We start from the raw sequence: 27042 nt of genomic DNA, 5'->3' as shown, positions 1-27042 counted from the left end.
GCATGCCTTAATTCAGGGTGAGTTAGCCTAAGGGATGCTCATCTTTCTAGGTATGAATCATCAGGTAGTTTTAAAACACCTGGTATGTGCAACATGGTACCAGCCCCTAAAGAGTATGTCGGTGTAGACAGTTGGACCCAGCTGGTGCCTGACTCAAATGTGGCATGATAACAATGGGTACAGAGGTGACTATCTGTGGACACAGAAATGGAGGGGAGAATTCTAAGGCACTTTTGAAAAAGAATTAACAGACTATGGAAACTTGAATATGGTGATAGACAATCAGGAATTGAAACAGCCTCCCAGGATTTTAAGCCTCAAAAGTCAGGGGAAGAAGTGATTCTACTAAGAAAAACAATATAGTTTTGAAAAACGACAATCCATAGCTGGTTTTGCATTATATTGCATGAGCATCTCAGGGCCTGTTCTTCATTAGGTTATTCCTCAACGAAGGCAAGAGTCTTAACTCTTCTCTCTGATTTTGGAGTCTTCCTCCTCAAATCTAGCTTGTATTCTACACTGTCAGAATGAAACCCATTTCACTGCTTTTCTGCAGGACTACTTACTGCTTGGAGTAAGTAGTGGCTGTTGACGTTTTCCCTTTCAGAGCCTCTCTGTCTCCCTGTTGCTTTTCTAAGTTCTGTAATTCCTTTGGGCTCTAGTTTGGGTCCTGCTTTTTCCATCAAGTCTTTCAACATTTCTTTCTTCCTTTTCAGAATAGGAGTTATATATGGGGTGTGTAGGGGTAGAAAGGTGTTATACCTTTCCTTACCCATCATAAGGGTCATAGCTGATGCTCTTATAACAAAACATAGGTTAACAAGAGAAAAGCATAATAAATTTATTTTATCAAAGTTCTTTTTGTTATTTTGATGTCTACTCTAGACGCTTCTGTATTTGCTTCACTTGTCTATGCAGATATATTTTGCACATAAGCAAAATTAAGATCTTTCTGTAAAATTTGTAAACTGTTTTCCTTTTTTTTTTTAAACTTTTATTTTAAATTCATTGGGTACATGTGGAGATGTATTACTAAGCTATATTGCAGTGATGCTGAGGTTTGGGGTATGAATGATGCCATCACCCAGGTTTAATCAAAGTTTCACGTGACACAGGAGCCTTCAGAAATGAAGATCCAAAGACCCAGGGAAAACTGTCTACTTTTATGCTTAGGTTTAAAGAATGGAATCCTTGTAGGAATGTGATTGGATAATGGGTTTGACCTAATGGTAGTAGACTTAGGTGAGGGGTTCTGACCCAGCAAGGCCTGCCTGTTCAGATTCTTCTTGGCCTCTCTGTGCAGCATTCCTTCTTCCCAGGTATGAAGCAGGACCCTCTGGACTGAAGGACTTCAAGGAAGAAGGGAAGAGTGGTCTTTCTATATTTTATGGCTTGCTCTTGGCTAGAGAAGTTTTAGTTTCTGTGACCTACCTTGGGGAGAGGAATTTTAGTTTCTATGACTTGCTTCAGGGAAGAAAGAGGGGTGGGAGATGAGAGGAGGGGAGAAGGTCAGAGTGACCTTGCTTCTGAGGCCCCTTCAGTTCCCTAAAGTACTCAGCATGCCAAGGTGACAGACTTTGCAACATTGTTTCCTGAGCCCCAACAAGTGCTTATTTGGAATTTTGCCCATTGAATCTCATATATTGTTGAAATTACCTAAAATTTTAAAAATATACAATCTAATCAATTTCATCTTTCTTTCATAAATAACGTATTCAAGCTCCAGGATGGCATCTATAGGAAAAGTTTGTGCTTCAATTAGTGAGGCAAAAGAAGTATTTCCACTTGAAAATACTTCATGCTGTTATTTACCCATTTAAGTCAGAGGAGCTTCTAGCTATGGATTAGAAATGTTTACACTTAGACAGCACCTGCACACTCCTCCTCTGCACCCAGGGTCCTCCCTGTGGCCTCCCCATCAGGCATGGCAGTGCAGAGCTAGCAAAGGGCACCATCTGGCAGGGCCTCCCCTCCAGCCCTGCAGCCCCGTGGTGCTGCCTAGGGTCAGGTGCCCTCGAAGCTCCATCACTATACTGTTCAGTCACTAAACTGCTCAGTGGGACTTACAGGCACTGCTTATTGGAAACAGTCTTCCACTGGATGTTTTATATTCAGAGATTCGTTAGGGGTAAATCTGACTGAAAGAGAGATTGAGTTTGAAAGCCAAGTTTCTCCACAGGCTTGTCAGTGAAGCTTCAGAGTTGAAGGCTGCAGCATGTCAGTGAGATCAACTGTGTGCCTTTGACACATTGGACTTAGGTCATCAGTCCAGAGTGGAGTTTGCGGGTGGGGGTTGGCATTGGGACAATTCAAGCATAAGAGAGATGGGGACAGGACGTGCATAAGGGAGGACTCAGTTTGTGTTTATGATAGTAAATTAGGGCCATGAAGTCCTTGTGGGTTTGACTTTCAAAGTAATTACATCTGTGCTAAGATAGGCCAATTCTTTCTGAAGGGAGTATATTGACTACCATTTTAACTCTTTGTTGAATTGCTACTTCTTTTATCTAACAGGTAAAATTCATTACAAAAACGAAAACTTTTGGCTAGTTCTGCACTGCCAGGGCCTTCCATCATTATCTTTTACAGAAACATGCTCATGAATAAGGACCTTCACTGCAGCATTATAGTGATGTGAAATAACTGGAGAAGCTGAAAATATTTAACCACTGGGGAATGAATGGTTTAATAATTTATGGTATATCCTTATTGTGGGATACTATTCAAGTATTAAAAAATAAGACCTATCTGTATTTAGAGATGTGAAAAGAGGGCTATGATATATTGTAGGCAAAAAAAGTGAGATGCAAAATTATATGTGTATATGTATATACACACATATACATACATATGCATACATACCATATTCTATTTTTTGTTCAGAAGAAAATCACGTGTAGGTAAATAGACTGCTTAATAATATTAGCTAATATTTGTTAAATTTGTATTGTGTGATAGCACTATGTCTAATACTCATCATACCTAAATGACCTCATTTAGTTCTCGTAACAACACTGTGAGGTAGGCAATTATTTAACCTGCTTTACAGCAGAAGAAACAGCAGCTTAGAAGAGAAGTTAGGCCTTCTCCAGGCTGCATGGGAGGTTACAGGCAAAAGCTGGACTCTAGTCCAGAAGCCTGCACATCCACCCACCATGCTCTGTGTACTGCTTCTTGACATTTACCTGCTAAAAGAATATAAGGTATCCTAATATTTAGTTGGAGTCTTAAAGAAAACTCATATTTGAGATGAGTTTTTTTTTGTTTTTTTTTTTTGAGGCGGAGTTTCGCTCTTGTTACCCAGGCTGGAGTGCAGTGGTGCAATCTCGGCTCACCGCAACCTCCACCTCCTGGGTTCAAGCGCTTCTCCTGCCTCAGCCTCCCGAGTAGCTGGAACTACAGGTGTGTGCCACCATGCCCAGCTAATTTTTGTATTTTTAGTAGAGACAAGGTTTCACCATGTTGATCAGGATGGTCTTGATCTCTTGACCTTGTGATCCACCTGCCTCGGCCTCCCAAAGTGCTGGGATTATAGGTGTGAGCCACTGCACCTGGCCCTGAGATGGGTTTTTAAGGAGGTGCCTCTCAGATCATTTCCCTCGCACCCTGAATTGGCATCCAGGCTGCCGAAGCCTCCTGCACACGTATCTATGGCCAGGTCATCTCCCCACCCTGATGCCTTCCACCCCATGGTGCTGTTACTTATTATGGAATTCAGAAGGCAGTTACCGCTTTGTTTTCTGTGTTCTTGATAGCTCTAGGAACCTTGATGAGTAACTGCTACTTAAACATCTTGTTCTTAAATTTGGAGCATAATTGTTATTATAGAGCATAATTGTTATTATACAGTTCTAACTGCTAGGGTCACGTAGTTCTACAGTTCAAATTAAACATTAGCTCGTATTGCCTCTAGGTTTAAAACTAATGTACCCAGAAGAAATTTACAAAGGGCCAGCAATGTTGAAATAGCTCAAGTGCAAACAGAGGGGTTCTGTGTGCTGGCAATGAAAAGGCAATATTGTCTAAAGTCCCTATTTGATTCCTCATTTGTCCATCCCTTCCCAGTGGCCTTTTCCTCTGTGAACTTTCAACAGTCTTGTGCCTAAGCACTTTGGTTCACTCCTTGTTAAATGCCATTGATTCGCTATGCATATGTAACATCCCTTACTTTATTCTAGAAGAGGTCACTTGATTACCGTTTTAATTCCCTGAAGGGGTGATGCCGCCACTGCTCATCAGTTAGCAAAACTCAAGCTTTGGAGCACCAGAGTGTGTGCCAGAAAAAAATTTTCAAATGCTTGTATAATAAACTCAGAGTGGGGGTTGGTCACCAGAATTGTTAGATGGGGCTATTGCCTCCTAACTTTTGCTTCCCACAGTCCGAGCTTTGATGCACAAGGTTATGGTTGATTACTTTTTATTGCATCCTAGTGGGAACTGGTTTCTCCACCCATCCTCATTCTCTATGGTCTCAATTCCCAATTGTTCCTTGGTTCTGAGGATGCAGCTGGATCTGAGAGTGGGAGACGCTGTTGTTTAGTACATGAACTCGTTAAAGATATAATCCTGTGTTACTACTTTTCGTGGTCAAAGCAAAGACAATGCAAGAGTTATGTGTATATGATGTTTATTATGTCTATAGAACTGAACATGTAGATGTTTATTTTATCATCTGGAAGCTTTGGGAAACTGGACTGATAATTTCCCTGTAATGAATCCATTTCTCAAAAGCATTTTTTTCTGGAAAAAAAAAACCACATTGTTCTCTGTAACTTCCCCAAATAGATACTTTTTAAAGATCTTGCTTGTTAAAGTGCCTGCCAGCCTCTTAGAGAAGTTGACAGTGTAGGTGATTTCTGTTAGCAGAAACACGTGGACTCAAAGCTTTTCCTATAAAGTGAATCTGTTGTGTAACATCACAGCTGGCTCAGAATACAGGTGCGTGCTCCTGCTCTCCCTGAGAAGGTAGAAGGGGAAGAGACCAATCCAGATGAGATGCAGGGGAGGAGGGGACACCCAACAGCAAAGACACCGTTGCAATCTTTGCCTAAACCCTATTTCTGAGAAAGAGTTTCTTGTTGCCTGTTTATCTCTGGGTTCATGGACCCCTGCTCTCCAAGGTGGGTTGTGAACTCTGGGGCACTACTGAGATTGGCTGAGAGCTGAAGGACAGTCCCAAAGGAGCTTCAGTTCTGCGGAACTATACAGCCTTCTTCACCTTACCTTGACCAGGTGCTTAGAGTTTGGAAAGTCAGGGGGTAAGAACTGAAATTCCTCGAGGTAAGAAGACTCCCCTCTTAGGAAATGGACTCCTCCTGTTTTCCTCACATGATTATTCAGGCACTTTCGTTTTTCCATATATAGGAGTCGCCCAGGAGCAAGCTGTGGCAAGCTGGAGGGAGGGACACATCTGTGTTCCATCCACTCCCTCCCTTCCTACCCGTCCTCGCCTGTTCTCACGTGCTCACAGGCATTTAGGCAGAAGTGATCCCCGTGGCTCTGCCAAAGACAAACCTGTTGGGTTGAAAAAAGAAAAAAAACCTAAAACTCAGGCAAAGTCACAGCCTTAAAATTGTTCCTTGGAAGAAGCTTGAGTGGAAAAGGGTGAGAAGATGAATGGACCTGTGGATGGTTTGTGTGACCGTTCTCTAAGTGAAGAAGGAGTCTTCATGTTCACGTCTGAGTCTGTGGGAGAGGGACACCCGGGTAAGTAGGCTGTCCTGGACCGACTAGAAAATTGTCATTCCAAGCCTATACTGAGGGAGTCACTTAAAAATGGTTTTAATTGACACATAATCACATAATAATTGTGCATATTTATGGGGCACAGTATGTGGTTTTGATATATGAATATAACATGTAATGATCAAATTAGGGTAATAGACATACCCATTGCTGCAGACATTTATGCCTGTAATCCCAGGACTTTGGAAGGCTGAGGCAGGTGGATCACCTCAGGTCGGGAGTTCGAGACCAGCCTGACAACCCCGTCTGTACTAAAAATACAAAAACTTAGCCAGTCGTGGTGGTGCATGCCTGTAATCCCAGCTACTTGGGAGGCTGAGGCAGGACAATCACTTGAACTTGGGAGGCGGAGGTTATGGTGAACAGAGACGTGTGATTGTACTCCAGCCTGAGCAACGAGAGCAAGACTCCGTCTCAGAAAAAGAAAGAAAACATTCAAAATTCCCTCTTCGAGCTCTTCAGTCACCCTACTGTGCAATGGAATGCCAGAACTCATTCCTCCTATCTGAGTGTAACTTTGTACCTGAGGGAGTCACTTTTGCTAGAGCTCTTCAGAGCAATGTGTGTGAGTTACTAGAAGGGACCTCTAGAGAAATAGCATAGAGTAGTTTTGTAAAACAGTCCTTCATGATGAAGCCATGCTGTGGCCCACCACCAGCATGCCAGCACAGTGGGGCCAAGAAAAACGGCCAGCTAAGAGTATGGCACACGCAAAATGTATGATCAGCTCTTACCTTGTTATATGTATTTTTTTTTTAAGTAAAGCTTTAATCTCTTATCAATGACCAATTTAAGTCAACAGAGAATGTTCCTGAAACCAGACCATGGGTGACTAAATTTTGCATGTAAAGCATGTGCAATTTAGGCATGAAAGCCTGCACCCTGGTCGCTGCTGGGGTAGACCACTAGGTGCTGGGGACTCAGGGACATTCTCGAAGAGCAGGATAGATGACCTTCTTAACAGGAAGAAAATTTAGGCATTGGTTTTGGTCCCTGAAAAGTAGGTGGACTGTAATGTGGGGAAGTGAGAGAAGCTTCCTTGGTGACGGTGAGGACTATGATCAGACATTCAGAGCCTCAGGTGGTTCTCAAACTTCAGGGTGCTTCAGAATCCCCTAGAGGGCTTGTCAAGACACTGAGGGCTGGGTCCCATCCCCCAGAGTTTCCAATTCAGTAGGTCTTGGGAAAGGCTCAAGAATTTGCATTTTTGACAAGTTCCCAGGAGATCCTGATGCTCAGCCGCACTGAAAACCACGGCTCTGGGAGACCTCTGGGGGATAGATGTACAGACTTCTGTATTTAAATGCCTCTTCAAAATTCATTCGCGTGTTTGCTAACTTATTCCCAAGTCTGCCTTTTTCCCTCTTCCTTGCTCTTATTTTTTCTCAAAGATATTTATCTTTCCTACCTTGTAAGTTGGCTTTGGACACCGCAATGCACTACTCCTTCCATATACTTTAGCCAGTAGTATATACTTTAGCCAAGACATGGTCGTTGGCTGGAGGCAATTTTGCCCCACACATCCCCACAAGAGCATTTTATATTGTCTGGAGACATTTTCGGTTATCACAACTTTGTGGGGAGGGGTAAGGTGCTATTGGCATCTGTTGGGTAGAGATCAGGCACACTGCTAAGCATCCTACAGTTCAGGACAGCCTCTCAGCAAAGAATTAATTATCTGACCCAAAATGTTAATAGTGCAGCTGTTGAAAAACCTTGAATTGAATTGAGTTTTTTTATGTGACTTAGCTCAGTTGAATGTAAATAGCCTCTTTCATTGTGCATAACTGTATAGACAAAGTATCTAGGTTTACTGTATTTTCAGTCTCAGATACATTGCTGACTTGTGACACATTCCAGTCAGCTCCATGGCTTATGAACCTCATGTATAGCTTAGGAGAAAGATTCTCTCCACCTGGAGGAAGTGGGTTTTTTGTCATGCAGTGGCCATTGGTCCCAAGAACGGCCCATTGTGCTCAACAGCCATGTGCTCAGGACTGAGAATGAACATGCCAGCCAATCAGTTGATTGTTTCGTGTACGTAATGATAGCCAATCCATCTGTCTGACTGTCCCTTGTACTTGCCATTATAATTGTTGAGGTAAGTCAGTTTCTATGAAGGCTTGATGACTTTCTGCTGGTCATTCCATTGCTGAATTCCTCTCTACTAGAAAGATAAAGTTTTTCTTTTCCAGTTTTCCAAACAAACAAACAACTATTGGCTATCTTAAACCTACTAAGTGATATTGATAAAAATTTCGAAAGAGAAAAGCGGTTCAGAAGTGACCTCCTCGGGTGTGGTCTTGGTGTGTGGCGCTGTCTGGAAGCCCCTGCTGGACTGCAGTTTTGTTCCTCCTCACTGTTGGATTTTCCTAGGCAGAGTGGGAGCCTGTAAGCTGTGTCTTTGCACAGGCAAAGATATCCACAATTAGTGATCAGTCAGTAAGCTTCTAGGAACCCTGATGCGCAGGCATAAGGTGGCCAGCATGTATTTATTTTAGGGGGTTTCAGCAGCGGCAGGCCTTCACTGGTACAGGTGTGCAGAGGCTGTGGGCCCAGACAAACCTAAAGGTACTACCAGGATCTGCCACTGGCAGGAGGCTAAATTAAAAAAAAAAAAGAAACAAACAAAAAGAACCTCAAACATATGTTTAGCAGTAGTTTCTAAAACGAAGATTAGGGAGTTAATGAATATCTTTAATTATAGAATTTAATGACTGCTTTTGAGAGCCAAATTTCTTGATTCTGCATCCGGATTCTTAACGAAAACATAATACTCTATTAAAAGCAGACTGTGGGTATTTTTAACACTGAATGAGCTATAATGTATGTAAATAGAGGTCAGTTTTATTTCTTAATTTGTAGGTATTGACAGCTTGCATAACCCCAAAGCAAAAGTGGATTCTCCTCCAGCACCATTTAGTGCTTTATATTCTAAACCACGTGAGTCTTTAAGGCAAATAGTGGAAGAATAAAATCAAATCCCAGCTGATGTTGAACTCTTGTCAGTCCTACCTTAATTGAAGAGGTCAAGACCAGCTCTAAGGACACCTGGCCTTCAGGAAGCTGAGTGACCGTGTGGGAGGATCTGAGAGCTGCTTATGGAAGTATTCTGCCAAATAACAATGATGTGTAGGAGTTCTCTTGTGGAATTCTTAGGGGTGGAGTCATGTACTTGGGTGTGGGGTTTTATATCCGGTGCATTGCATCTTGTGGAACCTGCCATGCATCTGATTTTACCTCTTGGCACCAAACTTTACTGACTTTTCTGAACTATTTTTAAGTTCATTTCCAGGACTTTTCTAGATGTTAGAATTAAAGGGAACATAATGAGAATGAGAGACTTTTTATTTAGAAGAATATGTGTGTGTGTGTGTGTGTGTGTGTGTGTGTGTGTGTGTGTGTGAGTTGCTTTAGATTCCTAGAAGAGCTGATTTTGGCCGGGTGTAGTGGCTCACACCTGTAATGCCAGCACTTTCGGAGGCCGAGGTGGGTAGATCACTTGAGGCCAGGAGTTTAAGACCAGCCTAGCCAACATGGTGAAACACCATCTCTATTGAAAATACAAAACAAATTAGCTGGGCCTGGTAGCTCATGCCTGTAATCCTAGCTACTTGGGAAGCTGAGGTGGGAGGATCACTTGAACCTGGAAAGTGGAGCTTGCAGTGAAATGAGATTGCACCACTGCACTCCAGCCTGGGTGACAGACTGAGACTCCACCTCAAAACAAAACAAAAAAAATGTATTTCTCTTTTAGGGTATTCTATGACGTTATATAATACATGTCATCCAAAATTAGGCAGGAATGAAAAGAAATTAAACTTTCAAAATATTTCTAATTTCTTATACTTAAAAAAAGTGTTTTCCCTCTGGTAGAGTTGACATGTAAACTGAAAAAATATCTAATTATTTCAACATTTCAATTTGTTATCACTAATACTTTTATAATTCTGACCCATGTTTGCTCTTGTCCAGATAAGATCTGTGACCAGATCAGTGATGCAGTACTGGATGCTCATCTCAAGCAAGACCCCAATGCCAAGGTGGCCTGCGGTAAGAAACAGCTGGTCGCTTCCTGCTGGAGACCTAAGTGGGCTAGACTGAGAACTTAATCATGGGTATAAGACAAAAGAGCCATACTCCTTAGTTACAAAATCCATGTCCTCTGGTCTGCAGTAGGTTTCTCGATTATGAGACCTCCCCTGCGTAGTAACATGGAGGAAAAATATTTAGAAACAAACATCAAACAAATAGATAATTATTTTCAGCAAGAATCTGACATTAAATGTCTTGCCTAGCAAGCCCAGTGCATCTCCATAAATAGCAGAGGGTTGGATCAGCATGTGGCCTTTCTGATGCTTGATCTCATTGGGAACAAGGAAGTCTTTCAAAGTTTTTAGGTGAATCTTCCAGACGAGATGAAAGAGCTTGAAATACGGGTAGCTGCCTAGATGGTTAAAAGCTGTACCCTTGTTGTAGGAGCCTGTGCTGGCTGCACAGACATCTGGCTCCTTCCCTTGTTTTCTTCCCTAGTTTGTGCTATGATTCAGGTTTTAACATAATTAGTGTCCCCATTTAATAGCAACTGGAAGGCAGCATCTTCATCAATTTTTTTTTCAATAAACCAGTGGCTTTCCTAAGAGACATTATTGTTAAACTAAAGTACTGAAGCCCTGGTTCCCATCTGCACAGTTTACTGTGTCTGAAGACTCATGTAGGCTGCAGATCTTCACCTTTATTTGTGGGAAAAGTTGTTTGGCAGGAAAACCTTTGCCTGGATTGAAGCCCTAGGCACAGTGGCAGAGTCAGGGACTCTGGAGCCTGGAAGGCCCCCAAGGTGATCAGGTCCAGCCTGTTCATTTTAGGGATGGGATCATGGTGCCCTCTGCATCAGGGCCTGGCCAAAGCTATGGGGTAGGGGTGCCCCAGGATCAGAGCCCTGCTCTCTTTATTGTCATTGTCATGTCCTGTCCACTGCATGGACCCATCCTGCCCTCTCTGGTTGCATCCTTGTCCCTGTATTGAATACTACAGGGACTCATGCCCCTCTGAGGGTAGACTCTACCCTTATATCTTTGTAAATATCTGGAGAGAAAGTTGGCCTGCTTTGATTTTTGGTCTGGATCCCACTCCCTAAAGCCTACAGTGTAGATTTAGCAATGTGGGGGATGGGGGGTCACATGTGTGGACTGCATTCCTTATGATAACCGCATACAACCGTTGTCTCCCTTTAATTCACACACAGCAGTCTTATAAATAGCTTCATTAAATAGTTGAGGGAATAGAGACTTAGAGGGGTTAAATAAGTTGTCCAGGATCACAACTTATGACTGACTCTTTCCAAGACAGCACTGGAAGATGCTCAGTGCTTGGTGCTGGGGTTTTTTTTCTTTTTACTGGTATTTCTATTTTTCTTCTGGAATCCATTCCTTGTAAGGCCCCTTGTGTGTCTTTTTTGTCTGCACTGTCTGGAATGTGAGCGTCCCTTTGCTGGCACTTGGCTGCTAACTCTCCCTGCTCCCTTTCAGAGACGGTGTGCAAGACTGGCATGGTGCTGCTGTGTGGCGAGATCACCTCAATGGCCATGGTGGACTACCAGCGGGTGGTGAGGGACACCATCAAGCACATCGGCTACGATGACTCGGCCAAGGGTGAGGGCAGGCCTCCCGGTCTGAAATCCCTGTTGCTCTCTGCTAATAGAGACCCCAAAGCTGAGTCAAACCCATGGCTTTCAGGCTGGTGGTAGTGCCAACACTACCAGGAGGAACACACTCCTACACTCATCCGTCAGGTTCCAGGGGTAAAAGCCTCCGGCAGAAGGATGGACAACAGGTGACTGTGCCTAGCAAGCCCAGTGCATGCCCATCTGTTGTTGACTGGGCTTGTTTTAGGCCCTGCCTTATTGGTGCTGGCAAAGGCTTTGGAAGAGATGCACTGAATAAAGGGAGCTCTGGGGACATGCTCCCTGCCAGGCACGGGTGATAGTATCTTGTTTTGTCTTAATCATTTATGTACTTCTTATGCAGATGAGGAAATGGAGGCCTAGAGGGGTAAACAGTCTGTGTGATCTCACTCCTTTGCTTCCACTAAACATACTTCCAATCACAGACATGGAGCAAGATGCCTCGGTCCAGAACTGGTGCTGACAGCAGGCGAGGCTGGTCCAGGTTAGCCCCAGTGCCACATAGTGTGTGAGGCCACCAACCAGGGAAGGGGCACAGGCCTTAGCAGAGCCTTGAAGCAGATTCCAGCATCTGAGATTGAGCAGGCGAGGCAGCGGGTTCAGCCTGGAGGGCAGCAAAGGACCCAGGGAGCAAGCACCAGGTGCCGAGGGGCTGTGTGCAGTCACATTCTGCAGGAGCTTCAGGGGCCCTTCGTCCACACTGGCTTCCTGGGCAGGGCTCTGGCCCCAGTTCTTAGAGTCTCCACATTGGTCTCTGGCATTAGATGTTCGGGCAATTCCAATTTTTAAAGAAAAATTCGTTTTGAGTCTCTGTTGGCTCTCTCCTTAATTCTCTGAAATCACCATGAGAGATTTGGTGAGCTCACGCCATGGCAAAAAGACCCACCTACCTCCAGGCCAACCTGTCTCTATATACACCTGTAATCAACATTCACAGAGAGAAGCATGACTTTAAAGGTGTTCATTTCTGCCATCCTGTGGGTCAGGGTATGCAGAGATGCTGGCACCCCACCTTTGTAAATGGGAGAGCCCACTCATGGTGTGATGGTGCAGACTCACAGAGGCTCAGTCCAGTCACGGCCTGGCGCGGCCCAGCGCAAGCATGAGCAATTAATGCTGGTTGAATGCCTGACATTAATTTTGAGACTTATTGGAAAGTGAAGCAGTGAGAGCCAGTTAATTCTCCTGGTGGGGACCTGAAGGTATTCACAGAGGAAACTCATTGTCCCAGAGCAGCAGCTTCCTGAGGTGTTGGGAGCCTGTTCTACCAAGAAAAGCCAATTTGTTTATGTACGTTTAGACCTTATTCAAGTGCATACCTTGTTCAGCATTAGACAGCAGGGAAATTTTCCAGGAGGCAATGTTCCCTAGAAAGGGAGAAATGAGCAAGAGCCCAGCCATGGCTGAGTTGGGCTCAGCTGGCTAAGGTTCCCTGTGCCCTAGCTTGTCCATTAGCCTGTGCTCAGTGGGCGGTTGGGTGCACGAACAGCTTTAGCAGGGCCTCAGGCCAGTGGCTCCTCACTGCTCCTGGCTGCCACGTTGCTGGGGTCATTGTCCTTTCCAAGCCCTGCACCTCTCCTCTTGGTTCCCTAAGTTCTGTTTTTCCAAGTTCCTTGGAGCTCTTGCTTGATTTTTGAGTACTGAGGAGTTCATTATTTAGACAGACAGCAATTAGGTAAACTGTGAAATGTTCAGTGTAGAACAGGACAGCCTTTGGCAGTTTACTCTAAAGATTGTTCATTGATTAGTGCATTCAAAATCATTCATTAGGAAACAGGAGGGTGTAAAGGGCAAAGGTGACCTGATATGTATTCCCAGGGTGGAGAGAGCACCCGGCCTCAAATGATGCAACATGAGGTGCCCAGGGGTGAGTCCCTGGCATCGTGTGTAATGAACTGCAGGCAGGTCCAGGGACATGCACTGAGAGTGGACGTAGTGGGCACGTGGGGTGGGAGCGGGAGGAAGAACATTCTAGGCACGGATGTAGTGGAGATGGAAAAGTATATCATGCTTACGGTGAAACCTGAGTTCATGTTGGCTCAGGAGTCCTGGGAGCAAGGCATGTGCCGGACTGAAGAGCTTCGGTTTTATTCCTTGGCAGTAGATCCTACCTGAAGCTTGTACAGAAACCACAGCTTGGATCTGTGTGTTTTCTCTGTAAGCCCTTTCAGGGTGTGTGGATAGGAGAATAGGAAAGAGGATGGCTGCAGGGGTTCAGGAAGAGGACAGTGAGTGTGCCACTCTGCTTGACCTTGTGGTGGGGGCGTCCATGTATTCAGCCCCTTATTCTCACAGTCCCCGTGGCTGGAGGAGGTGCGCACGGTCTCAGTGCACAGCAGTTTCCTTGTGGGGCTCCTGGGGCTGGGTTGCTGCTAGTCCAGGCTTCCCTGAGCCGGTGCCCAGCGTGCTAGGGTAGCAGCCCTGCACCCCATGCCTCAGCTTTGCAGACGGGAAAAGGCAGGTGGCTTTTCCATTTGCCTCAGACCCTGTGTACCTATGCGGGTCAGAGGACCCTGGCTCTGGGAGTCTGTCTGAATAGTTCCTGTGCCCTGTATTTGTTCAGTATGTTCAGTAGTTGGGTCAGGCGCACAGCTGGGCTTCTGAGTGACAGTTCAAAAGGGCTCTTGACTTTCTCCTAGTGCAGTGATGCTCAAACTGGGTTCTGGGAGGCACCTGTGGGAGAGCCTAAGGGGCAGGGTATGAGTCAGCCACTGTCCTCAGCCAGAGGAGCCTTGGGATCACCTTGTTTTAATCTACAGGTCTCTGTAGTATGTGTGTGTGTGTTAACCAAAGTGTAATTGAGCACAGCAAAATGTACCATGGAGAATATTGGTTGGCCAAAGAGTTCCACATGGTAGGGTGGGAAGGTGCAGGGCCTCCCCGATCCTGGGCCTTAGCTGTGGGCCTAGACGGACCCTGGCTAGTTAGGGACCCCCCACCCCAACACCAAATGGCATGTCAGGAACCCTGCCATCTATCAGGAAGCCCATGGCCCCCTCCATGTGACCTGAGCCCCTCTTAGGCCCACTTTCCTCCACCTAGGCTTCGACTTCAAGACCTGCAACGTGCTGGTGGCTTTGGAGCAGCAGTCCCCGGATATCGCCCAGTGTGTCCATCTGGACAGAAATGAGGAGGATGTCGGGGCAGGCGATCAGGTAACTCGGCACTGCATGTGGGAGCTGTGTGTTGAGCTGGCTGGGGAAGTTCATGAGCAGTGGGTTACTCACACTGAGGGGTGGACTCTCATTCTAGTGCGAGAGCCAGGAGTGAGTTGGGCACCCCAGCTTCACGGCCATGCTGTGGATGGCTGTGGTCACTGACGCCGGGTTTGGCCTTGTCTCCCCCTCCTAGAGCGTTGGGGGTCAGGGACGATGTCCTTCCCCTGCACGTGCCAGTGGAAAGCTGCATGGAGGAGGCACCCAGTCAACGTGGCTGCATCAGGGAGATTCTGGGCTTGGAGAGAGCCGCCGTCCTCTCGGTCTAGGATGAGCGCCGCTCAACTTGCTCTCTCGCCACAGGGTTTGATGTTCGGCTACGCCACCGACGAGACAGAGGAGTGCATGCCTCTCACCATCATGCTCGCCCACAAGCTCAACGCCCGGATGGCCGACCTGAGGCGCTCCAGTGTCCTCCCCTGGCTGCGGCCCGACTCTAAGACTCAGGTGAGCGACTGAATCACCCCGGGAGAGCCCTAGACAGAAGCTTTAACACCCCCAAATCCTCTGCCATTTTTAGGATCAAAATATTCAATCTGGGCACTAAAAGAATGGTCAGTTTTGAAAAGAACTATTTATGTGAAAAATCTTTAGCTAGAGATGCCTTCCACCACATTTTATTAAAAAAAATTTCAAACATACAGAAAAATGGACAGAATAGTTCTGTTTTTGTTTGTTAGCTTGTTAGCAGACGTTGACTGATGAGTCCCCAGATCCTGCCACAAACATACTTCTTAACTGTCTTCCATATTTCCAGGCCTCTTTGTCCTGAACAGGCTGTCTGTTGTCTGAGTCTCCTGTGTCTGTCCTGTGCTGTCTGTCTGTCTGTCCTGTGCTGTCTGTCTGTCTGTCCTGTGCTGTCTGTCTGTCTGTCTGTCCTGTGCTGTCTGTCTGTCTGTCTGTGCTGTCTGTGCTGTCTGTCTGTGCTGTCTGTCTGTGCTGTGTCTGTGCCGTGTCTGTGCCGTGTCTGTGCCGTGTCTGTCTGTCAGTGCTGTCTGTCTGTGCTGTGTCTGTGCTGTCTGTGCTGTCTGTCTGTGCTGTGTCTGGGCTGTCTGTCTGTGCTGTCTGTCTGTCTGTGCTGTGTCTGTGCTGTCTGTGCTGTGTCTATGCTGTCTGTCCTACTGTCTGTCTGTGCTGTGTCTGTGCTGTCTGTCTGTGCTGTGTCTCTGCTGTGTCTGTGTTGTGTCTGTGCTGTGTCTCTGCTGTCTGTCTGTGCTGTGTCTGTGCTGTGTCTCTGCTGTCTATCTGTGCTGTGTCTGTGCTGTCTGTCTGTGCTGTGTCTGTGTTGTGTCTGTACTGTCTGATGTGCTGTGTCTCTGCTGTCTATCTGTGCTGTGTCTGTGCTGTCTATCTGTGCTGTGTCTGTGCTGTGTCTGTGCTGTGTCTGTGCTGTCTATCTGTGCTGTGTCTGTGCTGTCTGTCTGTGCTGTGTCTGTGTTGTGTCTCTGCTGTCTGTCTGTGCTGTGTCTGTGTTGTGTCTGTGCTGTGTCTGTGCTGTGTCTCTGCTGTCTGTCTGTGCTGTGTCTGTGTTGTGTCTCTGCTGTCTGTCTGTGCTGTGTCTGTGTTGTGTCTCTGCTGTCTGTCTGTGCTGTGTCTGTGCTGTGTCTGTGCTGTCTGTCTGTGCTGTGTCTGTGCTGTGTCTGTGCTGTCTGTCTGTGCTGTGTCTGTGCTGTGTCTGTGTTGTGTCTGTGCTGTGTCTCTGCTGTCTGTCTGTGCTGTGTCTGTGCTGTGTCTGTGCTATCTGTCTGTGCTGTGTCTCTGCTGTCTATCTGTGCTGTGTCTGTGCTGTGTCTCTGCTGTCTGACTGTGCTCTGTCTGTGCTGTGTCTGTGTTGTGTCTCTGCTGTCTGTCTGTGCTGTGTCTGTGCTGTGTCTCTGCTGTCTGTCTGTGCTGTGTCTGTGCTGTGTCTGTGCTGTCTGTCTGTGCTGTGTCTGTGCTGTGTCTGTGCTGTGTCTCTGCTGTCTGTCTGTGCTGTGTCTGTGCTGTGTCTCTGCTGTCTGTCTGTGCTGTGTCTGTGTTGTGTCTCTGCTGTCTGTCTGTGCTGTGTCTGTGTTGTGTCTCTGCTGTCTGTCTGTGCTGTGTCTGTGCTGTGTCTGTGCTGTCTGTCTGTGCTGTGTCTGTGCTGTGTCTGTGCTGTCTGTCTGTGCTGTGTCTGTGCTGTGTCTGTGCTGTCTGTCTGTGCTGTGTCTGTGCTGTGTCTGTGCTGTCTGTCTGTGCTGTGTCTGTGCTGTGTCTGTGTTGTGTCTGTGCTGTGTCTCTGCTGTCTGTCTGTGCTGTGTCTGTGCTGTGTCTGTGCTATCTGTCTGTGCTGTGTCTCTGCTGTCTATCTGTGCTGTGTCTGTGCTGTGTCTCTGCTGTCTGACTGTGCTCTGTCTGTGCTGTGTCTGTGTTGTGTCTCTGCTGTCTGTCTGTGCTGTGTCTCTGCTGTCTGTCTGTGCTGTGTCTGTGCTGTGTCTGTGCTGTCTGTCTGTGCTGTGTCTGTGCTGTGTCTGTGCTGTGTCTCTGCTGTCTGACTGTGCTCTGTCTGTGCTGTGTCTGTGTTGTGTCTCTGCTGTCTGTCTGTGCTGTGTCTGTGTTGTGTCTCTGCTGTCTGTCTGTGCTGTGTCTGTGCTGTGTCTGTGCTGTCTGTCTGTGCTGTCTGTCTGTGCTGTGTCTGTGCTGTGTCTGTGCTGTGTCTCTGCTGTCTGACTGTGCTCTGTCTGTGCTATCTGTCTGTGCTGTGTCTCTGCTGTCTATCTGTACTGTGTCTGTGCTGTGTCTCTGCTGTCTGACTGTGCTCTGTCTGTGCTGTGTCTGTGTTGTGTCTCTGCTGTCTGACTGTGCTGTGTCTGTGCTGTGTCTGTGCTGTCTGTCTGTGCTGTGTCTCTGCTGTCTGTCTATGCTGTGTCTGTGCTGTGTCTGTGTTGTGTCTCTGCTGTCTATCTGTGCTGTGTCTCTGCTGTCTGACTGTGCTGTGTCTGTGCTGTGTCTCTGCTGTCTGACTGTGCTGTGTCTGTGCTGTGTCTCTGCTCTCTGTCTGTGCTGTGTCTGTGCTGTCTGTGCTGTGTCTGTGCTGTGTCTCTGCTGTCTGTCTGTGCTGTCTGTGCTGTGTCTCTGCTGTCTGTCTGTGCTGTGTCTGTGCTGTGTCTCTGCTGTCTGTCTGTGCTGTCTATCTGTGCTGTTACTGTGCTGTCTGTCTCACCATGGCCCTTTTTTATATCTTTGTTTCTTATGAAAAGGCTTTACCTCTGTTGTTTCCAGCTCCAACCCATGGGCCCTGACTTCTCTTCTCCCTGAGTGTTGAAATCAACCAGAGGCCTGTATTTGAAGGCCAGGGTGATGCAAGCGTTAGTGGAGACACAGGCCTCCTGGCGCCTCACTCCTGTATCCCCTCCCTGCTTAACCCCAGTGACCCCTCTTGTGATTCTCAAGTTCTCGGCACTTTGTCCTGCACAACCTCTCTCCCTGTGTCGATGCTCATGGACCCCATCGGCACCTTCACATATTCAGCTCCCACATCTCCCACCTGTGAGTTTCTCTGGATCACTAGCCCCATTTCTCCTTCACCCTCCAAGCAGATGGGCATTGAGAGCGTGCCATGTGCAGCACTCTGCCACCTCCTGCCTGCCCTCCCCAGTCTTGCTCAGTGCCATCTCTCTCTACCGATGCCCCCGGTTTGCCCCATCAAGCATCCCTCTTGCTCCAGTCCAGCCTTCCCCAGGGCTACCATCATCTCAGCCAGGCCGGGATCAGCACCCCACCCTCCCACAGGTTCTGCCTGCCTGGAAACTCCAGTTAATTCCCTTTAGGCTTCACTTTTCATTTCCTAGTATCTGTTCAGTGTTTCTCAACTTTTGGCTTCCTAGAAGGGTAAGGGGGAAATCCACTTGTTATTCTGGCATTCCGAACCTTTTGTGGTCTTCCAACTTTACCTGCCTCTGCCCGCTCCACCCCATCTTTGCATAATCAACATCATTTCATCACGGTCCCCTTGTTTCTTAGTGCTTTGCTTTACCTGAGCTCTCTCTCTCTGGTCCTCACCTGTCCTTGAGCGGCCAGTGAAGTTCTGCCTCATCTAGGATGCCATCTCTGGCTGCCAGCAGACAGCACCTTCTCCTGTCCGGCACTTGGAATCTGGCACCCATGGCACTATAGCTCAGCGTGGTGTGTCTGTCTCCGTGTACAACTCCAGCTGCACAGAGATGGAATTCCTTCTCGTGCAACTGTCAGGCCATGGACAGGGCAGAGGTTGCATACTTGCTGTACTGGGGCAGGGAAGTGTGCTTATGCCCAAAAGGAACCCTTCCTTGGGACTTCCTGTGTTATCCACATGACCCCCAAGGTGGAGATGGGAACCATCAGCATTCCTTGGGTGTTCTTGGAGGTTGTGGGTTAGGAGAGCTAAGATATGTCGATTGTAATGGCACCCAAAGAAAGGGGCCCATGGTGTTGGCATGCCCTGGCCTGTCCTGCACTGGAATGCTGCTGTGATACAGAAGCAGGGTGAAGATTCACAGAAGAGGAGGTCTTAGAACAGGGAGGGGAGGCAGCCAGTGGCGTGGACTGTTTTTCTCTTCCTTGTGCAAGAGATGAACGGAGGGACCTCCTCCTGGGCCTGCTGAAATGGGTTCATTGTGCTTAGATATGAAAAAGAAGGTTTCTAGGTCTAGTGGGGAGCGAGGGAGGGAGGGAGGGTGAGATGGGCCCTTCTAGGGTTTCCCTTCCTTTGAAGAATTGTCTCAAAAATGCCAATACGGATACCAGAGTCAGCCTCACTCCCCTGCCACAGGCATGACGGCAAACCAGCTCCAGTCGCTGGCGTTGCGGGCTTGCTGTGGGGCTCCAGGAGGCCCCTTGCCAGCCAGCTTCCGAGCAGCCTGGCTTGCTCTCCACACTTCCTGGGCCAGGACCGGCTTGCCTAGGTCCCCTTCTCCACACCCTGTTTGTGAAGGAGTGTCTTCATCCACCCGGAGTGCTGGTGCGAGCAGGATGGGTCTTTCCACCTGAACAAACCCCTGCTGCTGATAGTGCTGCCTGGGGGGCGGTGCAGATGGCTATTTTTGTACCTGGTCAGGACTGTGTTTTCCATGGTGTGTTTTTCCCCACATCTTGCTGACATGGTGAGATAAGTACTGTGCTCGGGGCCCTTTGCTCTGCCACTCTGTTCTGCAGTTCTGCAAGGCCACTGCGTGGAGTCTGCCAGGTGGGGGTGGAGTCACCCAGGGAAGCAGCGAGCACCCTCCCCAGCTGAGCACCCTCCCCAGCTGTGCGCCTTCTCCTAAGGCTCCATGCAGCAGACCCAGTCCTAGAGTCTGCCGCAGACAGTACCTCTCTTCCCGGGAGTCCCCAGGGAGTCCCCAGTAACCCAGGGGAGTGTAGAAACACTAAATAGATGTGAGCAGTCTTCCCAGGAGGCCCCAGTCACGCAGGGGAGCAGTGAACACCCTCCCTGGCAGTGCGCCTTCTCCTGAGGCTCCATGCAGCAGACCCAGCCTTAGAGTCTGCCACAGACAGTGCCTCTCTTCCCAGGAGTCCCCTACCCCCGATTCCAGCCCCTCTCCCGGGGCCCTGTGTGTGCACAGCCCGGCATGTGAGGGCTGCTATCAGCCTACGATGTCTGTGTGCATCTGCCCATCTCATGCAGGTCTCACGTGGCAGGGCTCTTTCTCCTGTTTCTTCTGGGCCTTCCTTGTTGTTCCTTAGACCAGGCAGAACACAGAGTAGGAGTTTGATATAGACCCAGGATTTGATGGATACCTGAGTAGCCTTGGGCAGATAGAGAGCTTGCTGCAGGCACAGGCCTAGGGAGCCACTGTTTGCTGCCTCGGGGTTCTGTCCAGGCCCTGGGATGGGAGCAGTCCCGTACCCACCAAACAGCGTCGCTCCCAGGGCCATTTGGCAGAGCTGCACCCCTGCAGGCACCACATGCCCCCCAAATCTTCTGAGCCCTGCTCTTGTGGGTCCACACTGCTTTTGGCAGTATAGGACCTGGGGCCAGCACAGGGTCTTGAGTGGCATCCAAACTTGTTCTCGGAAGAGCCCTGTCTACCAGCCCATGCAGCTCCAGGTCAGGTCCCAGCTCTTCCAGCTGTGTGATCTTGACCAAGGCATTTACATTCTGGAACGTTGGCTTTCTTATCTATATCACTGGCAGGAGGAGAGATACCTCCTGAGACATGGGGGGGGTCAAGAAAGGGCTTTGGCCATGGGGACATTTGCTGGCACGTGGAAGTCTCCGAGACAGTAGAGACATGTAGCAGGTCATAAGTTGAGAGGAAACTCAAGTCTCCAAGCAGTGGTAATTGTGGTCCCCTGTGGGAATAGCTAGGCCTTCCACCCAGTCCTCCCACAGCACCAATTTTCTGAATGGAAGAATGTATCAGATTAACTCCCCCAATGCCCTTTGAAGACACGAGGCTCCTCTTGGCTCCTGGGATCCTTGCCCACCTCCTGGGTATCTGTGCCTGGCCACGATGGACGTCTGCTCAGCCTCAGCCTCACAGGGTCTTCCCCACCCTTCTGACGGACAGGTGACAGTTCAGTACGTGCAGGACAATGGTGCAGTCATCCCCGTACGCATCCACACCATCGTCATCTCCGTGCAGCACGATGAAGACATCACGCTGGAGGAGATGCGCAGGGCCCTGAAGGAGCAGGTCATCAAGGCCGTGGTGCCGGCCAAGTACCTGGACGAGGACACCATCTACCACCTGCAGCCCAGTGGGCGGTTCGTCATCGGAGGTCCCCAGGTGCATCCTTGTCTCTGAACGATGCCTGGTTTGTCTTTGTTACTGACATTGCTTATATCTTGGTGCAGGAAAATTGCAAGAGCTAGCTTGGAGTGGCTCAGCTAGCTCTGGCCATGGACTGAATGTAAAGTCGGCGAATTTTGGCCTCTGTACATTTAGTGTACTCTCTGTGGGGAGGGGGGCTGCTGTGTGTCTGGCAATGTGTGAGAAACTGGGGGCGTATACCTAGGATTCCTCCGCTTAGTGCCACCAGGCCTTCCCACTCCTGCCATCTCAAGTGGTCACTGACCTTCCCACGGCCGCTGTGCCTCACCCTGCTCTGGCGCTCATTCCCTGCTGCAGCCTTTGCACATGGTCAGCTGTTCCCAGGCGGCTATTGCCAGGTCTTTGCCACAGGCTGCCTCTGGCTCTTACGGCCACCAGGCTGGGGCATGGTGTTTTAGATGGGGTACCACTGCCCCCACTCCTGTACTGCAGGCATGAGGAGGTGGAGGCTGCAGAGTACCACTGCGAGGTTGCTGCCCACCACTCAGGCCCTTAGCTGTGCATGCTTTGCCACAGAGCTGAACCCCATCCCAGGTTCCAGGAGCAAGTGTAGTGTAGAAACACAGGGTAGAAGGAGGTAACACTTACTGTTTTTTCTTGCAGGACTTCTCAAAGCCTAGACATACTAGTGTGAACTGTGGATCTCTAAAAGCGGGGGTAGAGTATGCAGACTTCCCCAAATCATTTCACATAGAACTCCCAGCCTTTTAAAGACATCACTGTTGATGGGTATTGCCCAGAGCACACCCAGGAAGTGGGCAACATGGCATTTGCTAGGCGGCACCAGCCAGGCCACAACCCAGGGTTGTGTTCATGACAATGCAATTCCCGCCTGTAATTGGATCTCTCCATTGTGATGGACTGAGTACCAAAGGCATTAGGGAGTGGCTGGGACCCCAGAGAACCGCTGACCCGCCTTCCACACTTTCTAATGAAGCTTTGGCATGTTACCTGATATCAGTATGTGGTCAGTGACTGAACTGGGAGAGGAGTCCAGAGTTTTTGGCCAAGGGGTCTTAGGAAGATGTCTGTGGGCAGCCCCAGGACATACTTCCCGAGTTGCAGTTCAGCGGCTGCACAGTGCCTCAGCCCCTCCAGCATCTAGGGGCTGGCTCTGCTTCTCATCTTGATTACTTTCCCTCTGCAGGGGGATGCGGGCGTCACTGGCCGTAAGATCATTGTGGACACCTATGGCGGCTGGGGGGCTCATGGTGGTGGGGCCTTCTCTGGGAAGGACTACACCAAGGTGGACCGCTCGGCTGCATACGCTGCCCGCTGGGTGGCCAAGTCTCTGGTGAAAGCAGGGCTCTGCCGGAGAGTGCTTGTCCAGGTAGGCCCCCCAACTCCCCCCACCATCCTGTTGCAGCGGGGGACCCCTGCCCAGCTCTGCCCTGAGTAAGGGGATGTTGGCCCAGTGGGAAAGCCACATGCTTTGCCAAAGGTTGTGACTATGTGATCGTGTTGGGCACTGTGGCCAGGGCTCTGAAAACCTAGGGGAGGGAAAACCAAAATCTTCTGGAAAAGGGGCACGTAGAGGAGCTGCCCTGGGTGAAGACAGCAGGAAAACTGCGGGGGAGCATGTTGGGCAAGAGACGTGTGGGCCCCGCTGCTCCCTCCGGAAGACAGCAGAGCTTCCGAGGGGCAGGGCCCGCACACAGGCTTCAGTCCCTGACGCTGCGCCTTGCTGGAAGGTTTCCTATGCCATTGGTGTGGCCGAGCCGCTGTCCATTTCCATCTTCACCTACGGAACCTCTCAGAAGACAGAGCGAGAGCTGCTGGATGTGGTGCATAAGAACTTCGACCTCCGGCCAGGTGTCATTGTCAGGTGAAGCGGCACGCACTGCTGTTACGGGGGAACTTGCTCCTCCCTCGCCCAGATATTCATTCACCTCACCTGAAAGGCAGGCAGAAAGGAGGATGTTTCCACTTCTCAGAAGTGGGAGGGTCTGTGAGCTCTTGGTCCAGCACAGTGCATCCCCAGTGCAGAAAGCCTGGTCGTCAGGTTGAAGGAGACTGCTGCAGATCCCTGCTGGCCCAGCCAACACCAGTGGGCCGTCTCTGAGCAGCTGGGATGGGGGTGGGGATCTTAGGAAAATAATTATTAATATAAGGCCAAATGGCTCAAATGGCTGGGAATCGAGTCAGCAAGTCTATTCCCTGTTTTCCGGAGCTTGGTGGTGTTGAGATTGGCCTGGGCCTGGTCAGTGGAGCGGGAGGAGAAAGGTACCCAAAGGTTAGAGTTAGGTCTTGGTCCCTGAACCTCCTAGCCTGTGGGTATAAAACGAGACCATGGTTGGCACAGATAGGATGTGTGTGCCAAACTGCCTGGGGAGGTGAAGTGCCACATGAAGAGGGCTGTGTTACAGTTTGTTGCTCACTCCTGCCCTTGAAATCCAGAGGAGGAAACCCTGCCCTTATTCCATTTTCCAATGCCCTTCCTTTCTGCTGGACATGCAGGGATTTGGACTTGAAGAGGCCCATCTACCAGAAGACGGCATGCTACGGCCATTTCGGAAGAAGCGAGTTCCCATGGGAGGTCCCCAGGAAGCTTGTGTTTTAGAGCTGGGGGAGCTGGGCCTGGTCTCGCCCTGGAGGTGCCCGGTGGCCACGCTTCTCTTCCCCAGAGCCCTGGCCACTGACGGCCTTCCCCACCCACCACCCCTTGGGGCAAAGCCAGGTCCCTCTCATTTCACCTGTCCTGTTATCATGGCTGGCCGGAGGCAGGGGCTTCCTGGTGCTGGAGGTTGGATATTTATGTGAGGATGGGCATGGTGTTCTCCTGCCGCTGCCTCCGACTGGGACAATGTTAATTTAGTGGAAAAGGCACCCCCGTCAAGAGTGAATTTCCTCACTCGCCTCCCCCCACAGCTGGACTCTGACCAGCTCCCCCTCCCTCCCCTTGTCTGTGCCAGATGAGGTCAGCACATCTCACAGGCCTCAGGGCTCCTGTGGGCCTGGGCTCCTTGGCCTCCCTTTCACAGGTAGCCAGTGCCCTGAGCCAGGGTCTCCAGAAAGCCCCTCCCAGGCCGGGCACATGGCAGGGGTTAGAGCAGGGCTGATGTCTACTAAGCATCTGTAATGTGCAAGGGACCCAGCCAATGACTGATCTCATTTTTTCTCCACTGCAACATGATGAGGAAGTACTTTTTATTATCCCATTTATAGATGGGGGAAACCAAGGCACAGAGAGTCTGGATAACTTCCACAGGGTCCCACAGCCACGAGTTGAGGCCTAGATGTGTAACTAGGAGCTTTGACTCAGGAGCCTATAACACACCCCCACCCCACTGTTGTCTCATGCCAGTAACAGGCTTAAACAATGACAAAGCAGATTCTGAAATGAGGCCATGGACTCTGTCCTAGAGGCGTGAGGTTACTGGAAATTAGGGGATTAACCCCCACCAGCTCTTGTTGAGCTCTGGGCAATTGTCTGCAAAGTGAAGACGGAACCATAGGACGATTTTGTTTGCTTCATGTGTCCCAGAAGATGGTACAAGGTGAGCTGGACACCTGGCCCATCAGAGTGGGCTGGAGTTTGGGATTAACCAGCAGCTTTAGAATCCCAGCCTCCTGACCACTCAGAGACATGGAGAGATTGGGTTTTTGGACTTCTGGGACAACTGGTGTAAGTCCAGTCCAGTCCTATCGGTGCTTCCTGGAGCAGAAGGAGCAACTTGTCCTAGCACAGATGGCCACCCCTTAGACAGAGGCCTTCAAGTCTTTCTCTTTCTCTGGCCCTTTGTATCCTCTGCAGGCTGAGTCCATTGGAGGGAGTGAGTGGGTCCTTCAGATGCCCCATCCAGGGAGGCTGGTCCTAAGGCCTCATGTTAAATAGGTGGGGCTTGCCTTCTGGTGGTGGACAAGCTACTGAGATGTCATGAGGAGATTCTGCCTTTGCCAGGTGACTCTCTGGGGGCAGGTCTGCTCCCAAGGGGCCTGAGCAGTCCTTGGCCTGCCAGGGTCTTGGAACTCACCTGCCTTTCCATCTGTGGCCAGTAGTACCTGCCCTACCTGCCCCACTTGTCCTTAGCCTGGACCTCTGATAGCAGCATCTCTACCTTCTCCCCAGCTCCCAGGACCACATGCTCAGGCAGGGGCCTCCATGGGCCCCAGGGGAACACTGGGGACTTGGCTTCTTTCTAGGATGCGTGGTGCTTGTTCGGGCTGGAAGAGGCAGCCCAGGAAGTCTCATCTGGGGAGCAGGCAGCCTGCATCTGGGCTTTGGCCTGGAGCACAAAGACCCTGGCTTTCATTTTCTATCAGACAAAAGGAAATTAAGGCAACAAACGAAGCCCAGCTCCTGGTCACCTAGGAAGCCTCAAATTCCTTCCAGTGGAGCAAGGGAGAGGTTTGCAGGTGGCCGAATTCCTCCAACTTGGGTCATACTCGATGTGAAAATTCAGAACTTTATACTTTTCCATCCTTCTAGAGAAATATGAAACTAAAGCCTTTATTTGTTAATCGTTCCTGCTAGAACAGTGAATAAAAACTCAAGGAGCAACTACCCTATGCTTATTTTTTTTCCTACACGACACCTGCTCTGTATAGCATGCCCTGGCTCCCCTGCCCAACACCCGTGGAAGTTGGTATCCCCCCCATCCTATGCATGTGGCGCAGATGTCTCATGGACTAGGTTTTCCTTGTTACTAGCAACTATGTTAAGTCACACCACTGCATGTTCATTCCTCACCACACCTCACCGAGGTGGATATTCTTAAGAAGATCATTTTACATGCGGGCCCTGAGGCCCCAAAAGGGTGAGGACCAAGGGCAGTGGCCACCTCTAGATCCTCCCTGAATTCTGTGTGCTCTCCAGACACATTGCTGTCCTTGGGCTGCCTGTGCCTCATCCTGTGCCCTTCCTGTATGGTGTCTGCATGAGGCTGGTGCCAGGGCACGCTCGGGCCATGTCTGGAGTGTGGATAAGTGACTGAAATTGAACAAAGTGAGAGAGTGGAGGGGCTTGGTCTATGGAGAGGGGAGCCAAACCTTTCAGTGGGTGCATATTTCCCTTCACTCATGTTCGCTTGTGAGGAGAATGAGCAGATGGCTCTTTTTCATTAGACGGTCGTCCCTGCCATGGCCCCCGGTGATGTGGTTCTTGGGGTTTGATCAGAGCAGGAGGAAGATGGGTCCTGCATGGTTTCCGGCAAGCAGACTGCATGGACAGGATTCTGCTTTGGGGAATGTCCTGGTGCAGCCTGAGGCAGAGCCTGTGCGGTCCCTCCATTTCGAGGACTGACAAGGCTGATCTGGGGTGCCAGGAAGACCCAGAATGTGGCAGGGAGGGGCGAGGAGGATGAGGCCAAAGGGCCTCACAGTCCTGTTTGAGACAGAACCTGTACCCTGAGAAGACACTAGATGGGCAATCAATGAAACGTGACACATTACAGAGAAAAGCAGGTTTCTCAAGAATGCATACAAACAGACACACTCATGAAACACACTGGAATACTTGCCTGGGGTAAAGGGAGGACTCTGTAGGTATAACACGCAAAATAATTAGTGAAAGCAAGGGAAAAAACAACTTCTGAGCCGCAGAGCCAAGTGTCACGGTGTTGGAGAAACATGGAAGGAGCAAAGGAGATTGGCAAGGGGCGGCCAGTGGAGTCGGAGGAAACTCAGG

General features: G+C 49.3%; 2 protein-coding genes across 3 annotated transcripts in view; both read left to right on the top strand.

The window, feature by feature from the left end:
* The window catches only part of DYDC1 (DPY30 domain containing 1), a 66041-nt gene extending 60548 nt beyond the window's left edge, over positions 1-5493 (top strand). The window contains exons 1-2 of one of the 2 annotated variants that reach the window (XR_010341824.1): positions 4940-5280; positions 5365-5454. Coding sequence is in view for 1 of the 2 variants with exons in the window: in XM_064374388.1 (XP_064230458.1) it covers positions 5365-5478 (114 nt within the window). In the remaining variant the exon portion in view is untranslated. Of the gene's footprint in view, positions 1-4939; positions 5281-5364 lie in introns of those variants that run through there. The other variant, XM_064374388.1, reaches the window with a different exon arrangement.
* Positions 5494-5501: 8 nt separating this feature from the next.
* MAT1A (methionine adenosyltransferase 1A) lies at positions 5502-25920 on the top strand. The gene is made up of 9 exons (XM_012440410.2): positions 5502-5706; positions 9721-9798; positions 11274-11396; positions 14471-14583; positions 14947-15090; positions 21153-21371; positions 22564-22746; positions 23108-23241; positions 23874-25920. Exons 1-9 carry the CDS (start codon positions 5613-5615, stop codon positions 23974-23976), a joined length of 1191 nt encoding a protein of 396 aa, XP_012295833.2. The 5' UTR covers positions 5502-5612; the 3' UTR covers positions 23977-25920.
* The last annotated feature ends 1122 nt before the right edge of the window (positions 25921-27042 follow it).

Source organism: Aotus nancymaae, unplaced genomic scaffold (genome assembly GCF_030222135.1).
Source record: "Aotus nancymaae isolate 86718 unplaced genomic scaffold, 86718_ANA_hifiasm-v0.15.2.pri h1tg000010l, whole genome shotgun sequence".
Classification (NCBI taxonomy): Eukaryota; Metazoa; Chordata; class Mammalia; order Primates; family Aotidae; genus Aotus; species Aotus nancymaae.
Note: the sequence above shows the minus strand (reverse complement) of the source record. Positions and strands in the feature narration are given on the sequence as shown.